The 26824-nt window shown below is 39.8% G+C and overlaps 3 protein-coding genes across 11 annotated transcripts; 1 reads left to right on the top strand and 2 right to left on the bottom strand.

The window, feature by feature from the left end:
- Positions 1-20: 20 nt before the first annotated feature.
- LOC144071103 (cadherin-related family member 5-like) lies at positions 21-14983 on the bottom strand. 6 transcript variants are annotated; one of them, XM_077595929.1, is made up of 15 exons: positions 14945-14983; positions 8679-8845; positions 8583-8616; positions 7576-7665; positions 7418-7507; positions 7252-7353; positions 6140-6325; positions 5888-5978; positions 5710-5807; positions 5383-5586; positions 5006-5116; positions 4863-4929; positions 3075-3359; positions 1692-1867; positions 21-1548 (listed from the first exon to the last, which is right to left on the bottom strand). In XM_077595929.1, exons 3-15 carry the CDS (start codon positions 8601-8603, stop codon positions 1057-1059), a joined length of 2013 nt encoding a protein of 670 aa, XP_077452055.1. In that variant the 5' UTR covers positions 8604-8616; positions 8679-8845; positions 14945-14983; the 3' UTR covers positions 21-1056. The 6 variants fall into 6 exon arrangements, with proteins under 6 accessions (XP_077452055.1, XP_077452053.1, XP_077452050.1 ...); XM_077595927.1 differs by lacking the exon at positions 14945-14983 and adding an exon at positions 11386-11625; XM_077595924.1 differs by lacking the exon at positions 14945-14983 and adding an exon at positions 10958-11365 and having other exon boundaries at positions 8557-8616.
- On the top strand, positions 11546-18607 carry LOC144071111 (peptidyl-prolyl cis-trans isomerase FKBP3-like). Of its 4 annotated transcripts, none has more exons than XR_013299551.1 (5): positions 11546-11983; positions 12175-12270; positions 12928-13017; positions 13107-13232; positions 14357-17285. XR_013299551.1 is itself a non-coding variant. In XM_077595944.1 (4 exons), exons 1-4 carry the CDS (start codon positions 11891-11893, stop codon positions 13125-13127), a joined length of 300 nt encoding a protein of 99 aa, XP_077452070.1. In that variant the 5' UTR covers positions 11547-11890; the 3' UTR covers positions 13128-14239. The 4 variants fall into 4 exon arrangements, 1 of the variants encoding a protein (XP_077452070.1); XR_013299552.1 differs by lacking the exon at positions 14357-17285 and adding an exon at positions 18259-18607 and having other exon boundaries at positions 11547-11983; XR_013299553.1 differs by having other exon boundaries at positions 11547-11983; positions 13107-13234; positions 15950-17285.
- LOC144071104 (ceramide kinase-like) lies at positions 18007-26557 on the bottom strand. Its single transcript, XM_077595931.1, has 13 exons — positions 26430-26557; positions 25380-25597; positions 23559-23693; positions 23126-23248; positions 22932-23057; positions 22236-22302; positions 22014-22159; positions 21699-21773; positions 21368-21626; positions 20419-20498; positions 19397-19614; positions 19099-19316; positions 18007-18426 (listed from the first exon to the last, which is right to left on the bottom strand). Exons 2-13 carry the CDS (start codon positions 25513-25515, stop codon positions 18339-18341), a joined length of 1671 nt encoding a protein of 556 aa, XP_077452057.1. The 5' UTR covers positions 25516-25597; positions 26430-26557; the 3' UTR covers positions 18007-18338.
- Positions 26558-26824: the final 267 nt, after the last annotated feature.

Below are 26824 nucleotides of genomic sequence, written 5' to 3'. Positions count from 1 at the left end.
TTACATATGTCTGTTTTATTTAGACATAACTGGGAAACATCCACTTCTAAGTAGTCCTTAGTAACTCCAGATATTTACATGTAAACTAAGCAAACAATTGTGTTGATAAATACAAATGTATTTGTTTACTTAATTTCAAATATCTACAATTCAAAAAAAATCAAAATTACTCATTATAATTGAATCAAAAACAAAATTCCTATTGACTGACATTGCCAGATTTTTTGCTCCTAATATGGTGTTTTATTACAAAGATTGTGGTAAAGTAACAATTTCTGCAAAAATCTAAAACGTAAGCACACCTTTTCATATTGTTATAATTTATAGATTACAGAGATTTTCTCATTTCTCATCCGCAAACACCGTAATTTTATATCCATACATACTGTAACTGTGAACCTTAAATTGGTTGTTTACCTTGGCAATCAACAGAATATTTTGACATGAAATTAATATGTAAAAATGATAAAAGATCCACACGTTTGTTACATGCAGTATTTCTGGCCATTTAGATACAAAAATGCAGTAAAGCTATACCTGTACACGTGACTCATTAGTTGTACTTGCAAGGCTCATGGTATAATATTATTTCATTGTAAACTAAACAACTTGTAAAGATAAACTCTATATACACAGATTTAACATACTCAGTGAACAGCATCTGTTCATATTTCATTACTAACTACATAATCATTCTGTATTCGTTCACAAATTTGAATCGTACTACACGAGCTAAACCCCTCAAATTTACTTTTATCTTTGACTATATTGTAGGCATTGACTATATCACTGTAAATGATTGGTCTTGTAAACCCTTAATTTGTTTTTATGACGGTGAACTTTGCAACCTCACATTTACAAAAACAAACCATAACAAATCCATGTGCACTGCTTTTTGATCATGTAATCTTTTCACCTGGAAGCTGTTAAAATGACGATCTGATGACAATTACGTGACTTGAGTTTAGGCGTGGCTCATTTATAGTTCTATTTGTGCGATAAGGCCAACTCACTATTGATGAATCACCCGTTTTTATGACTTCCAACAATGCCTCCTCAGAGGTTGAGCTTCAAATTATTGTCACCGTCTGAGTCCTCTGCTGCGTCCTCCAACTTCACTCCTAGTCCGCTGTCCATATCAGATTCAGAAAAGACCACTTTTGAGGGTTTAGCGGGTCCGTCTTCATCTTCACCCTCGCTGTCGTCTTCTCTCCTGTCGGGAATGATGAGCACCTCCTCCTTGGCGTTTGGGTCAATGTCTTCCTTGAACCAAACAGCCTTGTAGCCTTCCTCCAAGCGCCGCTCTTTGGTCAGGATGGGCTTCACCTCCTTGTCCTTGTCGGAACTGGCTTGGCTAATATCGTCACCTTCGAGGAGAGAGCCCAACGCCGTCACGCTGGACTTGAAGACCAAATTTTCCGAAGGCCCCTCTTCCACCTTGGTGACGTACGGGCTTCCAGGACCTACGCTGTCATCATCTTCATCATGCTGGAAAGCTTCATTAGTGTACTGGACGCCCTGCTTCTCACCACCTAAATCCTGGCCCAGCTGTAGAAACAAAGCCATTTCAAGTGGTACACTTGGGTGAATTTGGGATAGACAAGATGGAAATATCCATTATAACACTGCTCGTCAAAGTCAGATTTTCCCTACTACAAAACCAAGACCAGCATAATTTGAGAGACACTCACGGAGCTTCGGAAATTGCTAGCTTCGTGGATCTTCTTCCAGTCTGCTTTTCCCCTCTGTAAGCGACAAGCTAGCACTCCGATGACCACCACGCACATGAAGAGAAGAACGCCCAGAGTCGCACCGAGTGCCGCCATGTCCCCTAGCCCAAAAGAACCCGGTGGAATAGGCACTTTCTCTGGAAGAAACAAACATGAGATTCAATGCTACATGTCCACCAAGTCAATAATAAATGTTACAAATCTACAAAGTTGAGTTGAACCTTCACTGACCTACAACATTCTGGTTGCATGGCGTTGAAAAGGAATGTTTATAGTTACTTTATTTAGGATCAAATAAGATATGTGAACTTTAATCTGGAACTAGAAGATGGAGAAATTGTGTGGTGCTTTTTATTCTCTTGAATGGGTCATTTTCTGTAGATTTTTGGTCACTACTATTAATTTGGGGCATTTCTGAGTCGCTTCCTAGAAATGCTGGGACCTCTTCAGGAATCTTCCTGTTGAGATCGGATCATTTATTTTCCAATTTGAAATGAAGAGAGGCCAGTGGGCAGGTTCGTTTCCCACTGCCAGCGGTGTGATTGTGAGCATAAGTGGTTGTCTGAAATTTCGGGTGTGCCCTGCCACTGCCCGTGGTTGGCTGGAATAGTCTCCAACACCCCTCGTGATCCTTGTGAGGATGAGCAGCATGGAAGATGAAAGAATGTATAGGGGCCATTGAAAATAAATCGAGATGTTTTTGTTAAATATTGGTGGAACAGTATGGTTTTGACCTTTTGTGCACCTAATGTCCTGATTTTTGTTTAACATTTTAACTCTTGGATAATAAAATCTGGTACATTTTGATATTTGGCCAAAATGTTTTTGCCTCTAGAAAAGTTTTTTTTCCTCACAAAAACTGTTTTGGATGCTACTGTAAATATTAGGGGGCACATTAATTTTTGAAGTATTTCCAACGTGGAATGGTGTCAATCGGTCAAAATCGGGTGGTTGTGCTGCTCTCCAAAAAGTGGACAGAAAAAAATACCAATATTAAATGTGGGGAGATTTGCAAACATCTCCATAACTAGATAATCTAATTCTGTTGTTTCACTTTTTCAGATGCTTTCGGAAAAAAACGCTAACAACACAAGAGCCCAGATCCAAACCTCAAATACTAACAATGGGAGACAGATGAATTAGGCCTTTCAACACCATGCAGCCTTGACCCCCTCCATCCATTTTCTATCATTATGAAAATGTAAATATTCTGTTCAGAGATACAGCTTTCTGACCCACTCTGTCTAACATGGAAGTCCGGTGAATGAAGTACTTGTAGTCACGCAGAGGGCAACCCTCACTGACTAGCCAGATGGCAATGAACAAGACAAAGCCAATCACCACCTGTGTCAGGTTCTGCAGTGCTGGTGGGACTTTCAGTAAAGGTTGAGGTCATTGACGATTCAGTTATGGCCGAAGTGACACTTTCGCTGATTGTGGGGATCCCAGTTGAGGTGCTGCTCACAGTGGGAGTAGTGGGGTTGGTGGTGGACTCTGTTGGTTCAGTTGTTCTGCTCTCTGTGGTGGTAGCAGGGTCACTGGTGGCTTTGTCCGTGGTTCTGCTGTCAGTGGTTGGGAAGCTGGTCACACTGTCGGTGGTGCTCAACGGTAAAGCGGTGGTGGTTTGACCTGAGAGGAGAGCAGATGTGAAGCTTAGGGTAGAGGGTTCACCTTTGTCCCAGAATCATGAGTTAGTCTTGCTCTTTTCTGGAGGCTCTGCTAATGACTGATGATCAAACAGTGAGTACCCCGGGTCTCCTCCCATGTCTGCCAAATCCGAGTGGAATGTACTCTGCCGTCTTTGAGTCCTCTACTTGTACCACTCTGAGTCGGGGTTTGATGACCCCATTCCATATCTTCTTTTCTTATTAGAAGAATCTAACAATTTTTCATACTCCACTAGCTTGTCCCCGGGTCCTGTATTTCTTTTGTGTATTGTGCTCGCTACTAGTTTCATTCCCCTGTGCTGGCCATCTAATGAGATCATTCCTGATCCTTTTCCTTTTCATCTTCATCACTCCAAGTACATATAAGCAACTCTACCGCTCTTAGCTTCGTCTCCCTTTTCTTCATTGCTACTATCTCCAACGCATACAACATAGCTGCTTTTCCTTCATCGTCTCACTCCACCCCGCACCCATTCTCTTATATTGGCAGCAACGTTATAGTAGTCCACAGAGACTCTTGCTCTCTCAATTGGCCCATCACCATACCAAAGTAGGTGCCCAGAGTCAGTCTTGACTATGTACTCTGAAGAAAACTGATGATTTCTCTTCAGGTATTTGACTTGAAGAAGACACTTTGTGATGTCTGTGTTCAGCAGCTTTTTCTGATACACGGAATGCCAGCTCATATTCCACCCCAAATGGGATTAATGCCACGAAACAGATAGGTGGCATTGATAAGGCAATAATGTAGGGCAGGTTTATTGGTTTAGTACCATTCATACTCAATACAAGTGTTTTCCAGAGGCAATAAATGATGTGAAATAAATTTAAATGAATGGGTAAAAAAATCTCCATTATAAAAACATCTGTTTTATTCTGTTAAAAATGTTTAAGGTCAGTGTTAAATGTACTGAGAGTTTTACACCGACATCTCGTGTTCAGGAAGTTAATTCCCCAGTTGAAAAGGAAAGAAAAAAAAGTGGCATCCCTTTGTTTGGTAAAAGCTCAACTCACTCTCACATGGGTTTAATATATTTTGGTGCTAAAAGGTTTGACGTACAACTATTCTTTCCATCAATCAAAGCCAGCAATTTCTGGCAGCTCTTTATAAGAGACCATGAACTTAAGCAAGGCTTTGGACGGAGGAGGAATTCAAAGTTTGTGATGTTGGTTATGTCACAATGAATAGAGAAACATTGAGAGATTAATGTTCTATGCAAGATTGGTTTCCATCATGTTCAGGTTACAACTAACAGATTGTTCTTAAGTAGTGGTGGTTTGTATCTGTTAAAACAATTTGTACATCAAGTTGAGTCACGTGGATACCATGTCAAGTTTAGTACTTGCTAAATTTTAGCCAATCAATGGAGCTTTAATTGAGTCTGACTCAAGTCAAGTCAGGTGACCACCAGCAATGTTACTTTCTCTTTTAGTGGAATTCTGTGTGAGAGCTTTTTTGCCTTACCCATTTTCACCTTCACAGAGAGCTCTGCTGTTGCCTTCTCTTTATTGGATGTGTCCACAGCCTCCACCTATAGAGTGAGGTCTGAGTTTAGCCAAAGGATTGGTTGACTTGCTGTCTGACTTGACTCTAGTTGACAAACCCACTTGCAGAGATAACGTGTCGTCCGGGAGGTCCTTGGTCATGAAAAGGTAACCTTGAATGATGGAGAAGTCGTTGCTTCCGATGATTCGATAGACAATGTGAGGGTTTTTACCCTGGTGGAAGAATATTTGGAGTTAGTCATTTTGGTAGATGTCAGAACACATGTACATGGAAGTAAAAAGAAAAAAGTCAGAAAGGAACAACTGTGGAATGGAACGTATTTGGTATCACATTTTGATGCATTCATGTAAAATTTCGTAACCTGTAAAATCTGAAGTAAAGTAACAGGTAGGTAAATGTAATTGGGATATTCAGATCATCTTCCGCAGCCCATACAAGTCATTTGGATTTAGAAAATACAGAATAATAACTGTTTTACCTCCATGCTGGCGTAATCCTCGTCTAAGGCAACAATCTGAAGTGGCTCATCATCGTTGTTTGGGTCCGTAGCCATTGCACCCACCGACGAGACCACGCTCTGGTAACTAGGCCTCTCAAATTTTGGTTTATGGTTGCTCTGTACTACAACACTGACCGTGAAGCTAGTGGTAGCAAACTGAGAACTGGTCGGTGTCTGGGCAGCCTACAAGACAAGAACAAAGGGGGCAATTTCTGAGATGCAAGTCCTAACTAATTTACATTGTTGAGATTGTCATAACAGTTTTTTAATTGACATTTATTTCCAAACAGAGTTACACAAATTCACCAGAATTGTCAGGCCGATGTTTCCTAGCACGTCGACTGGTCTTAGAACGCTGATGTTGCCAGTGTTTTCGTTGATTTGGAACAGGCCGTCCTCGTTTCCTGGTACAGACAACGGTGAGTTAAGCCGAGAGCATCACGTAGGAGAGGAAGGAAACTAATTGAGAATGGACCCAATTTACCCCCCAGGAAGGAATATTTTATGGCCTCATTGATCCCAACGTCGCCGTCAATGGCGTGAAGTGGACCCGGTGTCAGCATTAAAGGCTCTGCCTGGTATAAAGTGGAAATTAAATTAGAAGTTAAGTTCAGAATTTCCAGTAAAGAAGTAAAAACAAATTTAAAGCAAGTGAGGTTACGTTGGCAAACATCGACCAAGACGATTCGTCACTTTGGTTACCATAAGAAATTGAATCTTACTGAGGATTATTCACCTGCATTTCATTGAGTTTGACCAAGCTGCTATATCCAGTGTTCTGGCAGATGACTGCGCCAGCTACTTCGTATTTCTTGCAGGGCTGGAACCAGGGTGGTCTGTTGTCCACATCGAGGACAGTGACTTCAATGGTGGCAGTGCCGGTGAATGACACCTCACCATCTGATCCTGACAACGGCGTGTCCTTTTGGGAACAAAGAAAACACAATCCGGCTGAGCCACTTTCAGGTCAGAATGACCAACTCTTGTTCTTTAACTACCACCGTTATCTTAAACTCCATTGACACACCAACCCTCGAGATTAGACTGCACTGTAGGCTATTTGATGTTGGGCAGCAGAGAGATACTAAGCATTTTTTTTTTTTATTGCTCATCAGTGCATCGAGTGATGGATAGCTAGGGCTTCCCAACTGACATGCGCACTATCAGAAGAAGAGTGTACCCCTTAATCCTAATTTTTGTCATTTATACCCAATAGTCAACAACAGAGGTCTCAAACCGGTCTTTGTTCCTACCGATCCGATTAACCAATGAGGCGTCTTCTAAAATAATTAGCACCTGACTGCAATTGACGGATTACACTTGTGAAAGGTGTCCTCTTGTTTGATTTGAATGAAAACCTGCGCCTACCACCCTTTGAAGGACCCGTTTGAGACCCCTGGTCTACACAGAGAAGGCCTTACTGCAGGGGTTTCCAAACTATTCCACAAAGGGCTGCACGGGATGCAGGTTTTTGTTTCAACTAATCAAGCACATGCAGTTTAACCAATGACGATTCTTCTGAAACCAGCAGAACCTTACTGCCATCAACTGATTACTTTCACCGGATTGGTGAAAATCTGCACCCATTGCGGCCCTTGAGGACTAGTTTGGACATCCATGCCTTACTGTTCCTGACCCCAACTGTTTTTCAGTGAATCATGTTTTCGCCAGTCTATGCCAAACTGGTAGTACCCCCAAATATTTAGCTCGTAAGTGGTGGCAATTCTCTGCAACCGTCTATTTACACATTTGATTGAACAGCATTGTATTTCCTTCAAAACGAACCCACCGAAATTATTTCGAGCAGATAGTCTCCACGTAAAAGTGAAAAGTGTGAAATGTCCTCACTTGAGCCCGCAAGACCAGCTGAACGTTTTGGACTTTGTCATAGTCCATAATGTTGTTGATGACCAATCGAGGGTTTTCGTATGACTGCAGTCTGAAGTAATTCTAAAAAGAAAAATAGGTTTAGATGAAGTAATCAGTTAATCGACTGAAGACTAAAAGAACGCACCATTGCTGGTGTCAGAGTGTAGTAGAGGGTAGTGTCAGGATCACGGTCCGTGGCGGGAAATTGGTTAAGAAGCGCCCCCTCTGGTAGCAGCTAAAATTGCAAATGGCAATTTAGTCTGCGTTAGTTTTCCGACATAAAGATTTTTGGAAGTTGTTTACTTCGTTTACGCCAATCTGGTAAGTGGTCTTGTCAAAGACTGGGGCGTTGTCGTTCACATTCAGCACAATCACTACAATGACACGGTTTAGCTGAAAAAAACAACAACAAAAACCGTGATTAACTTATTTTAAACTACTGTTTTCAATCACACGCTATCTGTGGAATATCCGCAAATCTCGTATCTGTACTTTATGTACAGTTCGGTACAGTGGAAACTAGCAGATGCATACGCTATATAAAAATATATGCTTTTTTTGGAAGAATAGGTCTTCCAAATGGTTAATGACTCGATGTATATTGCTAAAGTGGTAATGAAGTCTAATTTAGGAGTGGCCTGAATCTTTGGCCTGATCTCAGTTTGCCACAAAACCGAAATGGAAGACATGAAAAAAGTAAACCGGTTCGACGATTCAGTCAGGCAGTTTAAAGGCAGCAAATACTTTAGAAATGAATGACTTTGAAAAAGTAAATTATTTCATAAATCTTTTGCACAATTTTCTGGCCTTTAGCAAAGTGAATTGAATGCTTTTATTGTCATTAGACAAGTATGAGATTTAAAGCTTCAGCACAAAGTGCACATATAACAACAACAAAAAAACAGACAAATAAATAATCAATAAAGAAGTAATAAACAAATGAGTAAACATAATACAACATACTAAGTAGTCAACAACATAAGTAGGGAAGTGCACAAATAAAAACAAACAAATGAATAGATAAATAATAAGTAATAATAAAAAATAAATAATCAAGAAATAGGTAATAAATAAATAATCATTTTGGTGATCACAATTCACCTAAAACTGTAATCTAAAATAATTTCCAAAGTTAGAGGAGCATACACGTCTTTATATAGCGTATGTACTGTACATTTCTGCTTTCAACTGCAGCCATAAAATATCATAAATATACATTATACAGTCTGCATATTAAATATAATTATTTTCATTTGTATTTGATAAGTGATGACGACATCTTACCGGTGAGATATTAGGGTCATCCTTACCGCAAAGAACACGGACCACATGTGTTTGGCTGGTCTATAAAGAAAGGCAAAAAAGTTGAGCTGGAGCCCACTTTGTCCCGTCAGGTGGGACCTTACCTCGAAGTCCAGAACCTCAGTGGCTAGCAGCCGATTTCCATCCAGAATGAAAGGGCCGGTGGGCTCGACCAGAGAGGCTGTGACGCCCTCCGCCAAGGTGAGGGTCTCCACCAGGTCGCCCACGACGTTGTTCTCGACCACCTCCACGGTTTCACGAGCGCTACAAACTGAAAGTGGTTGAGTAGGTTATAATCTTTTATTCTCATTATTTTGGTTAAAAAGGGTAACTTGTTTGGATTCTAAATTTAGGTTACAGGGGAAAATGTCTATTTATTTAGGAGAAAAAGTTGTTTCTTTGTTTTTTTAAAGGTTTATTCATGGAGAACAAAAATCTTTTAAGGTTTTTTTTGTATTTTGAAGTTAAGTTTGTTTAAAAATGTTTTATTTTTTAACTTAAAAGAGGGTCTGCTAGCCACCAATTTTAGGTGTCCCTAACCTGGTTCCCATTGTTGGCTGGGATAGGCTCCAGCACCCCGGCGGCCCTTGTGAGGATAGGCAGGACGGAAAATAAATGAATAAAAAAAACTAATGGATTTGATTTCAAGGAAAAAAAGTTGAATTTTAGGACATTCACCGCAAAATAATGGTGCACTGTATAAAAAACCCTTTAAAAACTAATTCTAATGAATAAAAGAATAATATATAAAAAATCATATATAATAGTAAGAAAAACAATTCAGAAGAAATGTTTTTGTTCTAAATTTCTGTTTGTTTGACAAGAAAATGACCCGATTATTTTTTTCTCCTAATACGTACTAAAAATGCATAATATTTATTTTTAGAGTATAAATAAAATGATAGAAAAACACTGTAGAGTAAAAAAAATCATTTTCTAGTTTATTTTCATTTTCTTGTTTTGAATACAGAAACAAAGATGCAAAACCTTTTTAACATTTTTTTTATTGTTTGTGAGTTGCTTGAATTTTACAATGTGTTTTTTTTTTTTTTTTTTTTTTAAATGAAGTGTAGTCAAATATCCACACAGTACAACATTTTCTGCCCGTTTGACCCCTTCAAAGGTACAAAACTCAAGCTTCATTGCTACTTTTATAAGGCAATGGAAAGGCTTTGAGAGAGTTCCAGGTTGCGCAACTTAGTACTTGTGCTTCCTCTCCTTTTTGAGTCCAACGGCATGCTAGGTAGATACACATGATGGCACCATCATTTTATGACCTCCACTCAAGTCTTACATAAACATACCTGTCAACCTCTGCCGATAACTGCCCTTATAAATGATTATTGATTCCCCTTACAAACCCCCCAAAAACCTTACAAACACCGTACGACTCGTACGGTGTTTGTAAGGTTTTTGGGGGGTTTGTAAGGGGAATCAATAATCATTTATAAGGGCAGTTATCGGCAGAGGTTGACAGGTATGCATAAATTACCTGAAAGCCACACTTGAAGGAAAGTATCTGAATGCATTGCAACTCTTGTAAATGTTCAAATCACGAGTGGAATTAAATATTACTCAACAAGTCTTTAAGTATCCAACATTTGCTGGACCTTATGATTGTAGAATACGAGTTGAGTATCCGTCCATTTTTACACCTGATCAGAGGCCCTGTATGTCAAAGTATTATGGAATAATGCAGGATTTTTTTTCCTCATTTGAGAATGTGTTTGTAATTTCTAAAAAAGATATTTAGCAAGTTTATGAATTTCACTTTATTGTTAAAAATATTTAGATTTGTTTAATATATATACAGTTTAAGTTAGCTAAAAAAAGGCTTTTGACTGTTTTTATTTTTTTATTTTTAGGTCTTTTCTTTGCTGTTTATATTTGTTCAATCCAGGTATATATTCATTATATAATTATTTTTTCAATGGATATTTTAGTATCCGGGGGGCGTTTTAGATTTTTTTTTTTTAAATAGAAGAAAAAGTCATGCTTTTAGACAAACATTAAGTATTTATAAGAAAATTGTATTTTCTCCTGCAATTTTTATTGATGTTAAAATTTTCAAGTTATTTTAATTTAATTCTCTCCTAAGAAATTTCTGGTTTAAAACAGTTCATTTTTTCAGCTTTCACCCTATTTGCTTGATATGAATATTATTCATTTTTACTTTTTCCATTAACCTTTTTTCCGTTTGCATGAGTGATCATACACACAACAAAAATCTTTTTCTAATATTGTATTGAGATTATGCTTGCAATTGCTTTAGTTTTAAACATGATTGTGACAAACACGCAAAATTTGTGTTTTTTTTTTTTCAAATCAAAAGTCATAACAGAAACACAAACAACCAAAATGGTTTGTCGATGAAATTACTCACGCTCCTCTGTTTTGGCAGTCGCCAGAATAGCGAGAAATAAGAAAATCCCGCGGGCGTCCATTGTGGTGCTTCTGCTTGTGCTTCTTTTTCAGGTTTTAATATCACCTTGACTTTATGAGCAAGATAGACTTTACCCTGCCATAAACCTTTTTTTGTGTGTGTACACAGGCCAACAAGATTTGATCAGGTACGCTTTTTTTTTAATTTGCTTGCTGCGACAAAATGTAACTTGCTTGTGATGACACAAGTGTGGAATTCATGAGCGTAAGGCTTTTGTTTAAAAAAAATATCAGAATCACAGACTAATGTTAATTATATTTTGTCCATGAATACTGTTATATATTCAAAGTATATTCTCACCAGCCTATAACCCTATTGACATGATTCACTGTAATCATATCATGTTCTTTTCCGTATTGAGAACTGACCTGGGATCCCATTTCTGGTTTCCGTGTCTTTATCAAATAAATCCTCCAGGACAAAAAAGAACACGTGGTGTTGTAAGTATGAGGTTGAAAAGGAACAAACGCCAATAATACTTATTAAACAATTCCAAATTGTCTGTCAGCTTCCTTTCATTAGTTTCCCCCTGGTTGCACTGCTTCCAGATGTGTTTTGATATTTAAGCATTAAACCAATCACATTTCAGCCATTATTTGTTGCCAGGGTCAGAAATCTACTTGGAAACCTTCACAAGCAGATCTGCAGTCCCTATTCCTTTAACCAATCAGATTTCGAGTTGGACTAGGGAAACGTCATCGCTTTCACTAACTATGATTGGCTAGTTATAGAGTGGACTAGCCAGGGCTACCAAATGTAGCGAGCTGCACAAACCCACAGTGAATGAAGGTGAAGAAATACATTTATGAAAACAATGCATTTGTTTGTGTCTATTTTTAATATGCATGACCGAGGTTAGAGGTCAAATGGCGGATGAGCGAGGAGCTAGTACGGGTGCAGCTCAGATGTGACGATTTACCGAAGAAAGCCCTGATAAATCTCTCCCAGGACAATGCAGCTCGTTCGGTACGTTGTCATTTGGGGATTTCGAAGCCCCATTTTTCATTTTATGAGTGCTTTTTGACGAGAGCGTGCTTCGTTCGCGTGATGTAGTCCACGTGGATGGAGACAGAAAAATGTTTGCTAACAAATTGGCTACAGCTACATTACGTTACATAACTTTGTTTGAAACTAAATCATTCCATTGTGTGTTTCAGGTCCACAACGAGCACAGACTTCTGGGAAACATCAAGAATGTGGTTAAAACGGCCCAAAAAGAGCAGCTTGTTGACGCCATAATGTTTGTCAGCAAAGTGAGTCATTTTCTATTTTCTCTATCCGTGTAATAATTAAGTCAGCGTCCAATATTCAAGGTGCTCAATTAGCTAGTTCTTTTTATGATGATACATTCAATTTATTAATGAAAACACTAACTGGTCTGGTGTTGATTTTTAATAACAAGTACCTGTGTGGATAACTCCCACCCACAAAAGTGCCATTGGTGGAGGTGTAAGGAATAAACACCACACTTATAGAATATACGCATACCTTTATCCTGGGCTTATTTTCCCATACCTGTCAACCAATCATAATCATTTATAAGGGCAGTTATCGGCAGAGGTTGACAGGTATGTTTTCCCTTCACTTTCTTAAAGGAAGACTTCAGGGCTTGGACCCTTTTCATTTTTAGTTTTAAATGTGGTTTGGACAAAACCTAAGTGAGACATTCATGCAACAATAGCGCAGGGGTCATTTTTGATCCGCTTAAACATGGTAAAATAACCATTGTTTTCCTCGGTGTATGAAGAGAAAAACGGAAGCAATGACAACTTTTTGGAATATTTATTTAAAAAAATGAATGAATGGGGAAAAACTAATCCAGGATGAAATAACATGGGGAAATGAATGTGGGTCATTTGTGAATCAAAATTGTTAAATGAGCAATTGCATAACCACGCTGTGTTTTGTAGCGGTTTAAAGCCACGGAGACGGGGGAAGAGATGACAAAGCAGGTGAAAGCTGTCAACATTGACGAGAAGACCAAAGAAGTCAAGGCCGAGGTAGGACCCAAATGTCTCAGGTTATTATTTAATTTATTATTTTCACATGATGTGCACTAAACCTAATTTTGCATCTTTCTTCTCTTCAGGGTTTACCAAATCAACGCTAAAGAAAGGTGACAAGACATACTTCCCCAAAAAGGGTGACACGGTGAGCTGCTGGTATATGGGGACATTACTGGATGGCACAGTCTTTGACACCAACATCCCCTCAGGTACTTATTGTTATAGAGCAGGGGTCTCCAACTCTTGTCCTCGAGGGCTCCTGTCCATTATGTTTTCCATATCTCTCACCACATCTGAATCAAATCAAGATCTTGATTATTTAATTTAGGTGTTGGTGTAGGACATAGGCCCTTGTTTTCTGGTCATGCAGGAAGACTTGCAACAACAAAAATCAAAAGTTATCATATATAGAGAGTGGAGATTGGATTGGATTGGATTGGATAACTTTATTCATCCCGTATTCGGGAAATTTCGTTGGCCCAGTCTTCTCTCCTGTTACCTCAAGGGTGCAAGTGTTCTGGGCACACAGGGAAAACTTGATTTAGCCAAGCTATTTGAGAGTTGCCAAACAATTATTACAGGAAAGAGAAATCTTACAAGAAATTTAATAAATGATCAAGATAAAGAATGAAAATAAGTTAGTGAGTGCTCCGTGCTATTTTCCCAGACAAGTAGATTAAATATACAGACTGACGTTAACATCTAGGAGAAAGTTGGCTTAACAATTTTTGTAGAAATTATTTTTGTGTGTGTGGAAACGGGTGTTTAGCACTCGCAGTGAAAACGATCATTACAGACGCTCCCCTACTTACAAACATTCGAGTTGCGAACAACGGTACATACGAACATGTCTGCGCATATGGCATATGTCGAAAAATGTTCAGAAAGAGATGCTGTAAGTTCGTAAGTTAGATTTTGTATTGCGCGCCTTTTTCCGAGTAGTGGTTCTTTCCGCCGCTAATACCGATGCTTGGCGCTGTGAGAGCTCACCCAGCATCCACCTTCCTCTGGGAGGGGGAGGAGGAGGAGGAGGAGGAGGAGGAGGAGGAGGAAGAAAGGCCTGTCCCCATGAAGAAATTCGAGACGAAACTAAATAAAGCCATCGCACTCTTCGAGCAGCAAGACCCAAATATTGAACGTTGCACAAAGGTTGCAAATCAATTGAATGATGCCATACAGTGCTACCTCATCATTTATGATGAAAAAAAGAAGAAAACTGTGCAATCGTCGTTAGATCGCTTCTTTCGGCCAGTTTCTAGTAAATCCTCCAAGGAAGATACTCATCAACCCTCATCTTCTTCTCTTCAACCCTCAACTTCTTCCTACATTGAAGTTATGGAGGAGGAAGTAACTTTTGAAGCCAATTCCAGCGACGACAAAGACCCTCAAGATATAAAATCCTCCTCTTCCTCCTCCTCCGCCATCATCTCCTTAAGCATCGAGTATATCTTCCAAAAGTAAGTTAAACTTCATTTTAACTTGCGAACGAATTCACCCTACGAACGATCGCTCGGAACGTAACTCGTTCGTTAGTAGGGGAGCGTCTGTACATACAACACACCAGGAACTAAGTCGTGCCTCTGGATGTGATTTTTGAGTAAGTCTTTACCCAACAAACTGTCCGTTGATGTCTCGGCTTTGTGTGATTAAATTAAGTCTTTCTACGTGACTCAATAATGGAGAGAAAACGGACATAATACTTTTTAAGTCAAATGGGAAGGGACACTAATGCTAAGATAACTAGTCACATCCAGCTCACAGCCAGTGGGGAAAAGAGCCCAAACTTTAATTATCGACGGTGTGTTCAACCTGGCATTAAACTAACAGATTTGTTGGCGTTTTGGGCTCAATTAATCCCTAGAAAATCTCCCGGTAACGTGATAAAAATGCACTTAGGCCAGTAAATTGCTGAACGACTTACCGCGTTGGCGTGCACGTCGTCCGTCTGCATAGAAAGGCTGTTTCAAAGGGCGAGACACTGCGCATGTGCTTAATTTATACAGCTGCGTGGAAAAGAGGCATAACCACGCCTATTTTGTCCCGCCATATTGAATGTGGAAAAGATGGTGGCTTGCTTACCGCGCTTCACGAGGTGGTTTGTCTTCCCAACTCAATGTTTTGAAGATGACATAGAACAGTGTTTCCCAAACTTGTTTGAGCTGCAACACTTTTTGCATTGAAAAAATGTCAAGGGACAGCACTATCTGATCATCTTTTAATTTAAAACTATGTCGCCTAAATTAACAAATAGTCATTCTCATCAGTTTCATCAGCAGGAATCACATAAACCTCCCAAATTATTCCAAAATCTAATTTTCACACAGACATAAAAGTTGATGTCTGTGGACCCTGAACAACTTCCAGTTCAAGTGATGCAAAAATAAGTAATGGCATGTTTTTAATCGCATAATTCAATTTTTTATTGAAAAATGATCATGTATAGCAAGGCTTTTATTTGTTGAAAAAATATAGCATGGTCTTTTTTCATTAAATAATGATCATTTACGGTAAGGTTTTCGTGGTGGGAAAAAAGACAATTTATAGTAATAATGCTCTTAATTGTTGAAAATGATCATGTAAAGGAAGGCTTTTATTTGTTTAAAAAAAGAGACATTATAGCAGGGTTTTTTTTTTCCATAAAAAAAGAGACCATTTATGGTAAGGCTTTTTTGTAGGAAAAATGACCACATATAGTAAGGCTATTTTTCATTTAAATAATGACTATATTAAGGCTTTTATTATAAAATAAGGCTGTTTGTTAAAAAATAAAACTATTATAGCAAGGCTTTTGTTCATTAAAAAAAGACCATGGGCTCCAGCACCCCTGAGACCCTTCTGATGATAAGCAGTTAAGAAAATGAATGAATGAAAATGCTTTAGGAACTGAAATGAACTTTGAAATATATTTATTTGATTTTTTCTGGGTGAGTTTCCAACTGGCAGATGGAGTGCATTGACGTCAAGAACTTGCATAGTAGCCCAGCAACTAGCATGCTAACCATAGCTAATTAGCATGCAAAGTGTGGTCGACGCCAGCGAGGTTGCCATTGTAACAATTCAAGCTAAATTAGACATTGCGTGAAACCTCGGAAGTGTTTCCATTGGCTTGTTCGTCCTGTTAGCCGCTAAGACATAAGGACACAAAAACACAAAGCGTGGAATGCTAACAGGTTTGCTGCTACTTCTCATCTTCATCTTGAGCCCAGCTCAGTCAGAAGAGATGGGAAAAAAAGATCCTAGACTAATACGTACACAAAGAAACAAATAATGAAAAGCGCTACATTAGTGGCATCTACAGAAGAGTTCCTTGGAGAACTTCCAACCTCATTCGTATAATAGCTAACTTTCAGGGGAACGTGGGGGGTGCTGGAGCCTATCCCAGCTGACTCCGGGCCAGAGGCGGGGTACACCCTGAATTGGTGGACAGCCAATCGCAGGGCACAAGGAGACAAACAACCATTCACACTCACACTCATGCCTAGGGTAAATTTAGAGTGTCCAATCAGCCTACCATGCATGTCTTTGGAATGTGGGAGGAAACCAGAGTACCCGGAGAAAACCCATGCAAGCCCGGGGAGAACATGCAAACTCCACACAGGTGGACCAGCCTGGATTTGAACCCAGGACCCCAGAGCTGTGAGGCCGACACGCTAACCACTCAGCTGCCGGGGCGCCTGCTAACTTTTATGGAGCCACCAAAAAAAGGTTGGAGTTCAACAAGACAACATCTCAAATCCGACTAGAAGCAGAGGTTCGGTTAGGTTTTGAGTAGTAGATTTTGTAACAGACACTAACAAATTGAAGCATTTTAAGTCATAATAGATATTTTCTCTGAAACTGTTTCACGGCAGAAACAACATTGTAACTATAAGCACCCAAACATTTGAAAAAAAAAAAAACTTTACACTAACCTCAATGAGAGTCAAAAGTTCAGCAATTGATCATAGTCATGTAACAGATGCTAACAGATTTGAAGAGCTGGATTTTAAAAAATATCTAAGAAAAATATGTCTCAAGAAAATGTATGTCTCATTTTTAAGCAGGAATTTTTGAAATGAGGTCTTACTGTTTTTCCTATTTCCCGACGTAAAACAGCATCATGGTTTTACCTTTAAAGGAATGATGGTCACTTTCGCGTAGCAGGCTCTAATAAATGACATTTAAAGAAACATTTTCTTAAATTCTCCATGTGAGACTTCTTGAAAACAGTCAATGATGCAAAAAAATAATAAGAATACGCAGCTGACATAAAATAAACAAAAATATATGAAGACTAAATGAAGAAATAAAAACATCTTTGGAGAGCCCCGAAATATCTGAACTCAGACTTAACTAAACGACAACATTAAGCAGACTAGACTTGATTTGCACTTGTTATTCATACTAGATTCTAGCAAGGCTTTCATGATTAGACTCAACAGTCAAACCTAACTGGACTCCAAATTTAGAGCAGACTAAACATGAACAAAATTTACGCTAGAGATAAAACTAGCAGGTAATGTACTTTACATGCAAAAGACTGAACACTACTTGTAGCGCACAACTAAACAAATGTGGACTTAGCACCAGGACTTGATTGAATTTGGACAGTGGTCTCTAACATTTCTTTCATATTTAAAATGACCTGCTTCCAAATTCCTTTATTTATTTATTAAATGAATGCTATCCTTCACGTCATTTTCGTCCGCGAAGCCCTTCGCTAAAAGGTCGCCAAAATATTTGGTGAACATAACGCAAAAATAAGTACTATTTTACTTCAGTCAATTTAAAACGCTTGTCCAAAAATGACTTAAAACTAATTTTACTCAAAGTAATTTTCTTTTGATACATTGCCAAAAGTCTCAGTCTATGAAACCAAACAACTTCTAATTCAAATAACATAAAAATAAAACTTTAATCTCGCAATACGAGATGGTATGATGCAATTCTCGTAATAGATTTACTTTAATCCCTTAATATTAGAATGTATGCCTTAATTATGACGACGATTGACTTCAATCTCGTAATATTGCCATATTAATCTAATAGTGGGATTTTTTTGTTCTCTTAGTTCCGGAGCCACAATTAATAAAATGAGAACCGATCACGTGACAGGAAAAGAATTGCGGCCGGCTTGAGCACAGCATAACGCTTCTCCAAATTCAAACTCGACTAAACTTGGGGCGTCAACCTAAGGCTGCCTGCCTTCTCCGTGTCCACGTTACCTTTCTGTTTGTTTTGCAAAAACACATTCAGCTTCCCTTGAGAACAGAATCTGATCGGACCACCCGAACCCGAGAGGAAAAGGCAGCGTCAGGATGTCCGAAGCGGTCAGTCTACACGGAGAGACCCGAGGCCAGCTCGTCGAACATGGGCGCCTCTTCGATGCCTCGGGCAAAGAGTTTGATCAGCTGGCAATGCACTCTGGGAAACCACAAGAGATGATGTCAGAGGGCACGTGTATGCAGGGGTGATGAAGCATCATGTGAGAGAGTAAAAAAAAAAAAAAGACAAAATAACGAATTAAGTTCATTTGATACACAGTGATCTCTTCTTTAGCTAAAATGGTTGTTTTTAATTAAAAGGTCTTTTTAAAAAAACGGCGTCACTTTTTTTTTACTGTTCTTGAGTTAACAAGTCGTAACTCTTCAAGAAGTAACTGTTAAAACGTGTTTAGAACAAATTATGGAAAAAAGATTTGGGTAAATTTTTTTGGAAGTAATGTAAGAGGCTAAATAAGATTTTGGGGGAGGTTATAAAATAACATTTTAAGTTAATCATTTTTCAGCGCTGCGGGTCAATATATATGAGTTGGAGAATATTGGACAAGTTAAAAAGCGCTCCCCGTTATATAAACAGGTATTATAAAGTTAAAAATTTAGATATTTTTCTTCGATTTTTAGATTCAGGGATTGAAAAAAAAAAAAAGTCTAACAAAATCGGTATTGTAAAATAAAGTTCTCTCAAGAAAATAAATAGTCTGTAGTCTGACCTGTCAGAATAGTCAAATACATTGCAGTTTGAAAGTACAAATCTGGAGTTTAAAAAACTTTCCAGGTGAAGTGAAAATCTCTAAAATTCAGAGGCGACAGTTACCTGACATCGATGGCGGTGTGCGGGAGGATCTCGCCGTCGCAGTTCCAGCTGCTAAAGGCGGGTGCGCAACCGCAGGCCGGGTGATCGCGACAGATCTGGCTGAAGATTTGGCGCTTCCCGTCCGGCGGGTTCAGTTCCAGCTCTGAGTCGCTGAGGCAGTGTCGCGGCGCGAAACTAAAGCGCCGCACCCGGTACACTTCCACGAAGGACAGGTCAAACTGGGGGTGGATGGAGGGAGATGCATGTGAGGTTGGACACCAGTGGCGACCGATTGCAAGAGGACGTCTCGGGCGCTCACCTGGTCATCCTTGCTGGTGTGGCGCAGGAGGTGTCGCAAAAAGTTGAAGCGGGAGCATTTGCGCACCAGGATGAGGTCGGCGGTGCCATCGGCCAGGTGGGCGGCGGGCGACAAGCCTTTGGGACTGCGGGGGCACGCGCAACTCATGCTGGCCGCGTTGATGGCCAGGAACTTGCCACGAATTGTCCGCCAACCGTCGTCATCGCCCGTGTCGTTTTCTGTATTGGAATCAGACTTTTGGTGCGTTTCCCCTCACAGATTCAACTGTGAAATCCTCGTCCGCTTAAACTGGCATGTTTGAACGGAATTTGAACTACCGGTAATCCTTTGATATGATCTCACTTTCTGGAAGGGGTTTTGCGATACGATTTTTTTTTCCCCGAGCTCATTTTCTCCAATACCAATATTTTTAAAAGCAGTAGAAATACAGTAATCCCTCGAATATTATGGTTAATGTAGACCAGACATGGCCGCGATAATCGAAAAATCGCAAGGTAGGTTCACCCCTATAACTTTTTTTTTCTTCAGTGCTGAGTCCTAGAAGCAAGAGTGGCTTCCACGTTTCAGCGTGAATTTTAACAATTTTATGAACTTTAAAAAATAAAAAATAAATTAATAAGAGCATTAATTAATAGCAGAGAAGAGAATTCACGATGAAGACTGTAATGCAAAAAATGGCAAACATTTTTTTATTCTATGGTGAGTCCTGCTGATACTTCAAGAAATGCTTTGTTTACAAATTTTACACGATACTCTGTTAACTATGGGGTAAATTCTAAAGAGAAGTACTAGTTCCACTTATCCGACGTGTTTGCCTAGTGGTGTAATTTACAGTAGCCAAAAAGCACGATGAAAACGTACACAACTACTGGATCAGATCATGCAATAGAATCCAATACCAAACTCAAACCACCGTGCCCTCTCCCCTTCCTCCACAAACACAAACCTTCTAGGCAACAATAAAAAAAAAATATATAAAAATGATTTCTAGAGAGTTTTGGAGTCAGCAACACCAGACCTACCGCTGTCGACATCGGAGTCCACTTGGTAGCTACTGGCCCTCTCCAACAAAACTTTCTTGTTGTCCTGACATACTAAACACCTGCAATAGAAAACAAAAATATAGTTCTAGTCATTTTATTTAAGGCACATTAATTTTCAAATCCTTAAAATCCCAAACCAGGATTTGTAACCTACCGTATTTTCACGACTATAAGGCACACATAAGTCTTAAATTTTCTCCAAAAAGGACAGGGCGCTATATAATCCGGTGCGCTTTATATATGGACCAATACTAAAATTGTTATCACGATAAAATAAAATAGATCAGTCGATAGGGTACACCATCCTCTACAGCAGGGGTGTCCAAACTATTCCACAAAGGGCCGCAGTGGGTGCGGGTTTTCATTCCAACCCATGAAGATGACACCTTTTCACCAATCGGGTGTCCTACAAGTGCAATCAGTGGATTGCAGTCAGGTGCTTCTTGTTTTCTTCAGAAATCTCATTGGTCAAAATGTCTGTGCTGGATCGGTTGGAACAAAAACCTGCACCCACAGCGGCCCTCGAGGACCGGTTTGGCCACCCCTGCTCTACAGCTTTCACAACTACGAAAAGCAGCCCCCGACTCTACTATTTTCCCATAGAAAAATACTGCGCAGTGACTGCTGGGATATGTAGTTCTTTTGTCAATGGTGTATGTTTTGCCATGCCTGGCTGCATCTATAAAAACGGTGCGTCCTTTGTGTGTGTAAAATACAGAAATAGCACTCGTTATTGACACCGCGGCTAAAAATACGATGCGCCGTATAGTCGTGAAAATACGGTAATTTAAAACCCTACACTATGATCGAATCCCAAATGAACTAAAACAATCAACATCAAACCTCTATCTTTCGCTTAAAACCCTAACCAAGGTGAAACCCTATTTCTAAAAATAATCTGAATAAATAAATCTGAAATAATCCTCACCCGGATCGACACCTGGAGGTGTCCCTGGGCGCCCCGACGCTGCTACCGGCGGGTAGGTAGGACACGGTGCCTTCGTAGTGATGGTGCGTGAGGAACATCTTGAGGCCGGCCAGATTGTATCGGGCGGGCCCCATCCAGCGCTTCCTCTCGCTGTCCGTCAACACGTCGCCATAGAAGCCGTACCCCAGCAGCGATACCGAGTAGCGCAGAAAGGTGTCGTCATGGTGCACCGAGCAGACGTCCATCGGTTGGCTGTCGCCTGTCCAAGTCATTACTTAGTTCGATTGTCGACATTCCGGTTGTCCTGCTCGACACGTGGCGACTGACTGACCCAGGATGATGTGCAGGGCAGAGGTCACGGGGTCATTGGTGCCGACTGTGGCGAAGCAGATGCAGTCTGTTGAACCTGTAGGATTTTAAAAATAAATAAAAAAGGAGGATGACGCGATAGTAGTGCCACTAATTAACTATTAATAACCACTGCTAGCCTTCACATTTCAAACAGATTTGACGAACATGTTTGTCAAGGGACAATGAGTCAATAGTAGTGCTGCACTATAAAATACATATGTCAAAAGCAAACAAAAAAAAACGAACGTGCAGATAGCCAGACATTAATTTAGTGGTGTGTACAAACAGCCATGACCTGCCGGTATAATTCCGATTCGCAGCGGGCAGGCGACGAGCGTTTGCTCAGAAGCGTTGACGTCTATGCCGGCGTCGTTTTGTGTCCTCCACACCAAGCCATGGACCATCTCGCTGAACATGCCGTCGCCGCCTACGCATACCACGCTGGGGGTGGAGGGCATAACGTTGTTCGTTAACGCGGGGCTGCGAGCTCAAACGGTAGTGGCGTTGGCACACTCACCCGTCATATTTGTTGAGCTCCGCTTCTTCCCGCAGGTGGTCCCGAGCGTGGTTGGCATACTCTGTAACTATAGCAACACATCCCTGGATGACTAAGACCAAGCCCCGCAGTGCAAATTTACCGTATTTATTAGAGTATAATGCGCACACGTCTATAACGCACAACCATCATTTGTGACTAAAAATTGGTAACATTTTTTTTTTCATTTTTTCTCAGGTCACACCAAGTATTACAAGGATACTGGTAATTGGCAAATGCTCTACACATCGCCATCACAAAACATATGGTACGGAAACCTGCTAAAGCAAACTACTAGTATGAACACAATTCTCAAATGGAATTTAAAATTTTAAATCCTTAAAGTCTAATTCATGATCATAATATTTAAAAAAAATTCAAAGTCTGATTCATCATCATCAGACTCACCAACAATTGATTCCATTCTTCTTGAATTACTTTTTTTAAGTGTGAGCACCGGCCAATAGAACGGGCTCTCGCGCCCCATCTGGCGGACAAAAACAGGTGGTACGTCTCCCATTAACACAGCTGCCGAGGGGACTTTTTCACCGGTGGAGGGCAGTGTTTCACCGGGATTCGTGTAAAACGCGCACCCGAACTTTGCCTCTGTTTTTTGGTACAAAATTTGGCGCATTATACTCGAATAAATACGGTACTTGACAGATACCACTAGCATACCCATGACGTGTGTGCCGATGCCAGCCAGGGCAAAGAGCGGCGCCACCTTCTGTTGGTAGATGCGTTTAGCCTGACGCTTGCCGCCATATGGGTTGATGTACACCAGAAGATGTGTGGGTCTGCAACCTGCAAAAAAACAAGAGCACATGACGCGCGACATCACCGGACAAGCGCATGCGTGTTGCTTTACATACTAATGGCTGCCAGCTGCTCTGTGATGGTGCTCACCCAGCGGCGGCACAACACCGCCTGTGGACACGTGAAGGTGACGTCAGCGCACCGCCAGCGGTGTTGCCGACACCTCTCCACGTATGACACTACAATGGGGAAAAACAAAAAAAATCAATGTGTTTAGCTAGGTGTCACTTTTTGGACCCGAATGTAAGACGACTGACACTTTTTCAGTCTTATTTCAATGCAAAAAAAAACCACCGTTGTATATTCGGGCCAATACAATATTTCTGAACAGTCTTTTTGTTCTTGTATGATTTTGTTGATGATATATATTCAAAGATGTGTAAATGATCAAGCGATTCCAGCTAAAAGATATATCCAACTAGATGATGAAAAATAATGTTGTACGTCTATTGTGCGTGGAGCAAGTCATTAAAGGTTTTTGATGGGCACCTGTGAAAGAATGGCTGCCTTGTTTGTTTGTTCTTTCTCTGATCTTCTTCCAGCTGCCATCTTCCCTGCTGATCTTCTCCTCTTCCTCTTCTTGCACGCTGATGATCTCTGACACACACACACTTTGACACACACCTGAAAAATTCACACAACAAAAACACAGCAGACTTCATTTCCTGGGAAAAGATCCACATTGCTCACGCGTGAAGTCACAACTTCCTCTGTTTCCTGATTGCGGAAATATATGTTTAATAAAGGGCCCAAGTGGCACAACTTTAATGTTGATTATTATTTAGGAAAGAAACCTTTGTCAAAATATAGGATCGATAAAATGAAGGCAAACTTTTAAAGATGATTTCTTACCTCTTTCTACAGACTAACAATCTAGAAACAAAACAATCCATGTTTTTCCTTGTTGATTTAATTGTAATATTAGACGGGTTGCTGTAGCGTAATCTAATATGAAAACCCAGCAGGTAGGAAGTGAGCAAACATTAAAGATTCACAAACCAGTTGGACTTTTTCAGGCTGTCGTCATGGCGACATGGCTGTGGCCAGTTAAAACTTTGTCGAGTGGAAAAGTCACCCTTTCATTAAGATTTTTTTTGTTTTGTTTGAATGTCCGCTATAGTTCCTAACCCCTTAAAGGGAACCGATTTAACCCAATGACAGCCATTGACGGCACTAGACATCCAATCCATTTTAACTAGGACGGGGTGACACTGAAACAGCAATGAGTTAAATACTATTAAAAAAACATCTTTAACAAAAAATAAGCACCTTAATGTAATTGAGGGATACAACCCAAGTGTATTTCTGCTTTTATTCATCTAAATTTTGAGCAAGGTTTTTATTGAAAATTAAAGACAAACTGATTAGGTGCCAGTGCATATTTTGGGCACAAATGGACACTTGACACCAAACTATGCTTACAATGTGTTTTTTCTTAAATAAATATTAAAATGTACTACTCGTTTACTCACCTAGGTACAGTTAACTTAATTTTAACACATTTTCATACCAGTCAACCTCGGCCAATTGCTTCCCTTATTAATGATTGCAATTCCCCTTATTAAGCGATAAAAAACATACAACTGCAACACGGCACATATTTTCTCACATATGGCACACTTAAAAGTCTAGAATTTTTTCCAAACTGGTGCCCAATCAGTATACACTAAATTCCAAGATTCTGTAGATGTATGACGCTGATGGCTTGACTGTCTGGGTACATTGCTTTCTGACGAACTATATTTATATAGTGAAAAGGCGCACAATTAAAATGGGAATGCGCGTGCGCGTATCTTGCCTAAAGCATTACAATAACAGCAGTCGACGATGACGTTTTCATCTGCAACCAGCGACCGAGACGATCCGAATTCGAGCCGAAAGGGGTGAAACTTGATCAGTTTTACAGAAAACTTACTTTTCAAAAATCCCGTACAAACGATGTTATACAGCGTACATAATTCGAAATAATAAAAAAACCGTTTAAAATACGGGAAAACGTATAAATTGACAGGTTTGCATTTTCGAGATGTTTTTGCTGTTATTAGCACGTGGCTAGTTACGTAAGCGGATGTTGGTAAAAATCCAAAAACAAATTTGAGACCCGTGGTATATATAATATGAATTAAATCTCCAAACACGTAACATCTGCAAATGGCATTTCAGATCTATTTTTTTACGACACAAATGTGCTATTTTCGTCTTGTTGTTAGCTACGCCAGAACGGCCAGAACGTTAAGAAGTGTGATTTGAGAGACAAAGAGGGACAACAATGGTGCTCGCTTCGTCGTTTCGGTTCGGCAGGGGTCTTACTGGGTCTGAACGGGTGGTACACCGGGCTGGAGGTTCTCCTCTTCCAGGTGAGCAAGGACTGGCACAGGCTAACCTCGTAGCCTACGTTGCGGACCCGCAGCTCGGAAAAGAGTCGCAGCCTCACCGGCCTCTCCATCAGACCACTGCGGTCAAGTGAGCCGCTGTTTTTCTCTTTCCGTAGTCAAGCCAGCCGCGCTTCAATTTCCGTTGCCCTCTTCCTTCGGGTTTTACGGTGGAGAGGAAGGACAGAGGAAAAAAAAAAAAAAGGAAGAGGAAGGCGTCACCGCCGAATCCAAATCGAGCGTTTCCGACAGTGGATTTCAACTCCCTCTCATTCAAATTGCAATTGAATTAAATGTAAAGATTCCCTATTAACAAATAAACGTCATTCTTTAAATAAACAAAAAGAAACTACTACGCCACTGATTTTTGTTCTCTACCTTGAAAGAAATTTCAGTGATGACGTCACTATGCCATTCCACCACAGCGTAATTCTTAAATCCACCAAAGTTTGAGTTTTATGTATTTAATAAGGGACAGCATATAAATTTACCTAAAATTGGTCAGATTTAATTCAATTTTATTTAGTGTTTTTTTTTTAATCTGTTGTTTAAAGGCAAGTTGAGAGTCAAGAGTGATTCCTACGTAGTATTTAAATTATTGAACTACATTGATTGTCATTATTCATAAATGGAGGGTGTCGTTGAACAGCTAAAATGTGTTATATTAACAAAATGTAATCAACTACCTTTTCTGCAAATTCGATGTCAATACGACAAAAGACTTGGGAGCTGTTGAACAAAATAGGTGCTAATAACAGTAATACATTAATAATTAATACAGTTTGTCATTGGAAAACCAACAGGCATTCGACTCGAAGGTAGGCACATTTTTCCTACACATCAAGATTTGTGTTGACTTTGTTTTATGATATATTTCAAATGAATATTATAGAAATATGGAGACTATTTGTTGTTTTTCCCTTTCCTTTAAAAAATGCATATTTTTTTCTCAAAATTGTAATATTCAATGGAATGAAGAACGGGTTACCTATGTTCGGCCATGTTTCAATTTGAGTCTCGTCCCGAACCCCGAAGAATTACATCGGAATTTTCGGATTCAATGGCCGCCGAGTAGCGGATTGTGCTTCAGATTGTTTTTGTCCTCCCGGATTGCGGTTCTTAACGGAAGTGGGAGTGGTCTAATGATGCCTTCAACTGCAAGCGTCAAACTCGTAGAGTTGTCTTAAACATCTTGAATGTACTTATACAGTATAATGTCGTAAAAAGGTACGTATTGAATATCATCTAGTTACTAGAATTTACTCGATTCTAGTAAACCTAAATGTTAAATCACAATTCATTGCCTGAAATAATTTCACTGAAATGGTGTCAGAGTTATAAGGATCAAATTTAGTAAGTATCTTTTTTAACTTGTTAAAACAT

The sequence above is a fragment of the Stigmatopora argus genome, chromosome 3 (assembly GCF_051989625.1).
Source record: "Stigmatopora argus isolate UIUO_Sarg chromosome 3, RoL_Sarg_1.0, whole genome shotgun sequence".
In the NCBI taxonomy this organism is placed as follows: Eukaryota; Metazoa; Chordata; class Actinopteri; order Syngnathiformes; family Syngnathidae; genus Stigmatopora; species Stigmatopora argus.
This window is presented reverse-complemented; position numbering and strand designations above follow the sequence as displayed.

What these genes read in the sequence shown, in the direction of transcription:
- LOC144071103 (XM_077595924.1), bottom strand. Translation starts at nt 11,018, where the DNA reads ATGGACGCCCGCGGGATTTTCTTATTTCTCGCTATTCTGGCGACTGCC. An exon ending in ACCAGATTGGCGTAAACGAA is followed by an intron (nt 7,508 to 7,575) that starts GTAAACAACTTC and finishes TTGCAATTTTAG; the next exon opens with CTGCTACCAGAGGGGGCGCT. An exon ending in CTCTGTGAAGGTGAAAATGG is followed by an intron (nt 3,360 to 4,862) that starts GTAAGGCAAAAA and finishes CTCTCCTCTCAG; the next exon opens with GTCAAACCACCACCGCTTTA.
- LOC144071111 (XM_077595944.1), top strand. Translation starts at nt 11,891, where the DNA reads ATGAGCGAGGAGCTAGTACGGGTGCAGCTCAGATGTGACGATTTACCG. An exon ending in CCATAATGTTTGTCAGCAAA is followed by an intron (nt 12,271 to 12,927) that starts GTGAGTCATTTT and finishes TGTGTTTTGTAG; the next exon opens with CGGTTTAAAGCCACGGAGAC. An exon ending in CCAAAGAAGTCAAGGCCGAG is followed by an intron (nt 13,018 to 13,106) that starts GTAGGACCCAAA and finishes TCTTCTCTTCAG; the next exon opens with GGTTTACCAAATCAACGCTA.
- LOC144071104 (XM_077595931.1), bottom strand. Translation starts at nt 25,515, where the DNA reads ATGGAGAGGCCGGTGAGGCTGCGACTCTTTTCCGAGCTGCGGGTCCGC. An exon ending in AGGCAGCCATTCTTTCACAG is followed by an intron (nt 23,249 to 23,558) that starts GTGCCCATCAAA and finishes TCCCCATTGTAG; the next exon opens with TGTCATACGTGGAGAGGTGT. An exon ending in GGACTCCGATGTCGACAGCG is followed by an intron (nt 19,615 to 20,418) that starts GTAGGTCTGGTG and finishes ATTCCAATACAG; the next exon opens with AAAACGACACGGGCGATGAC.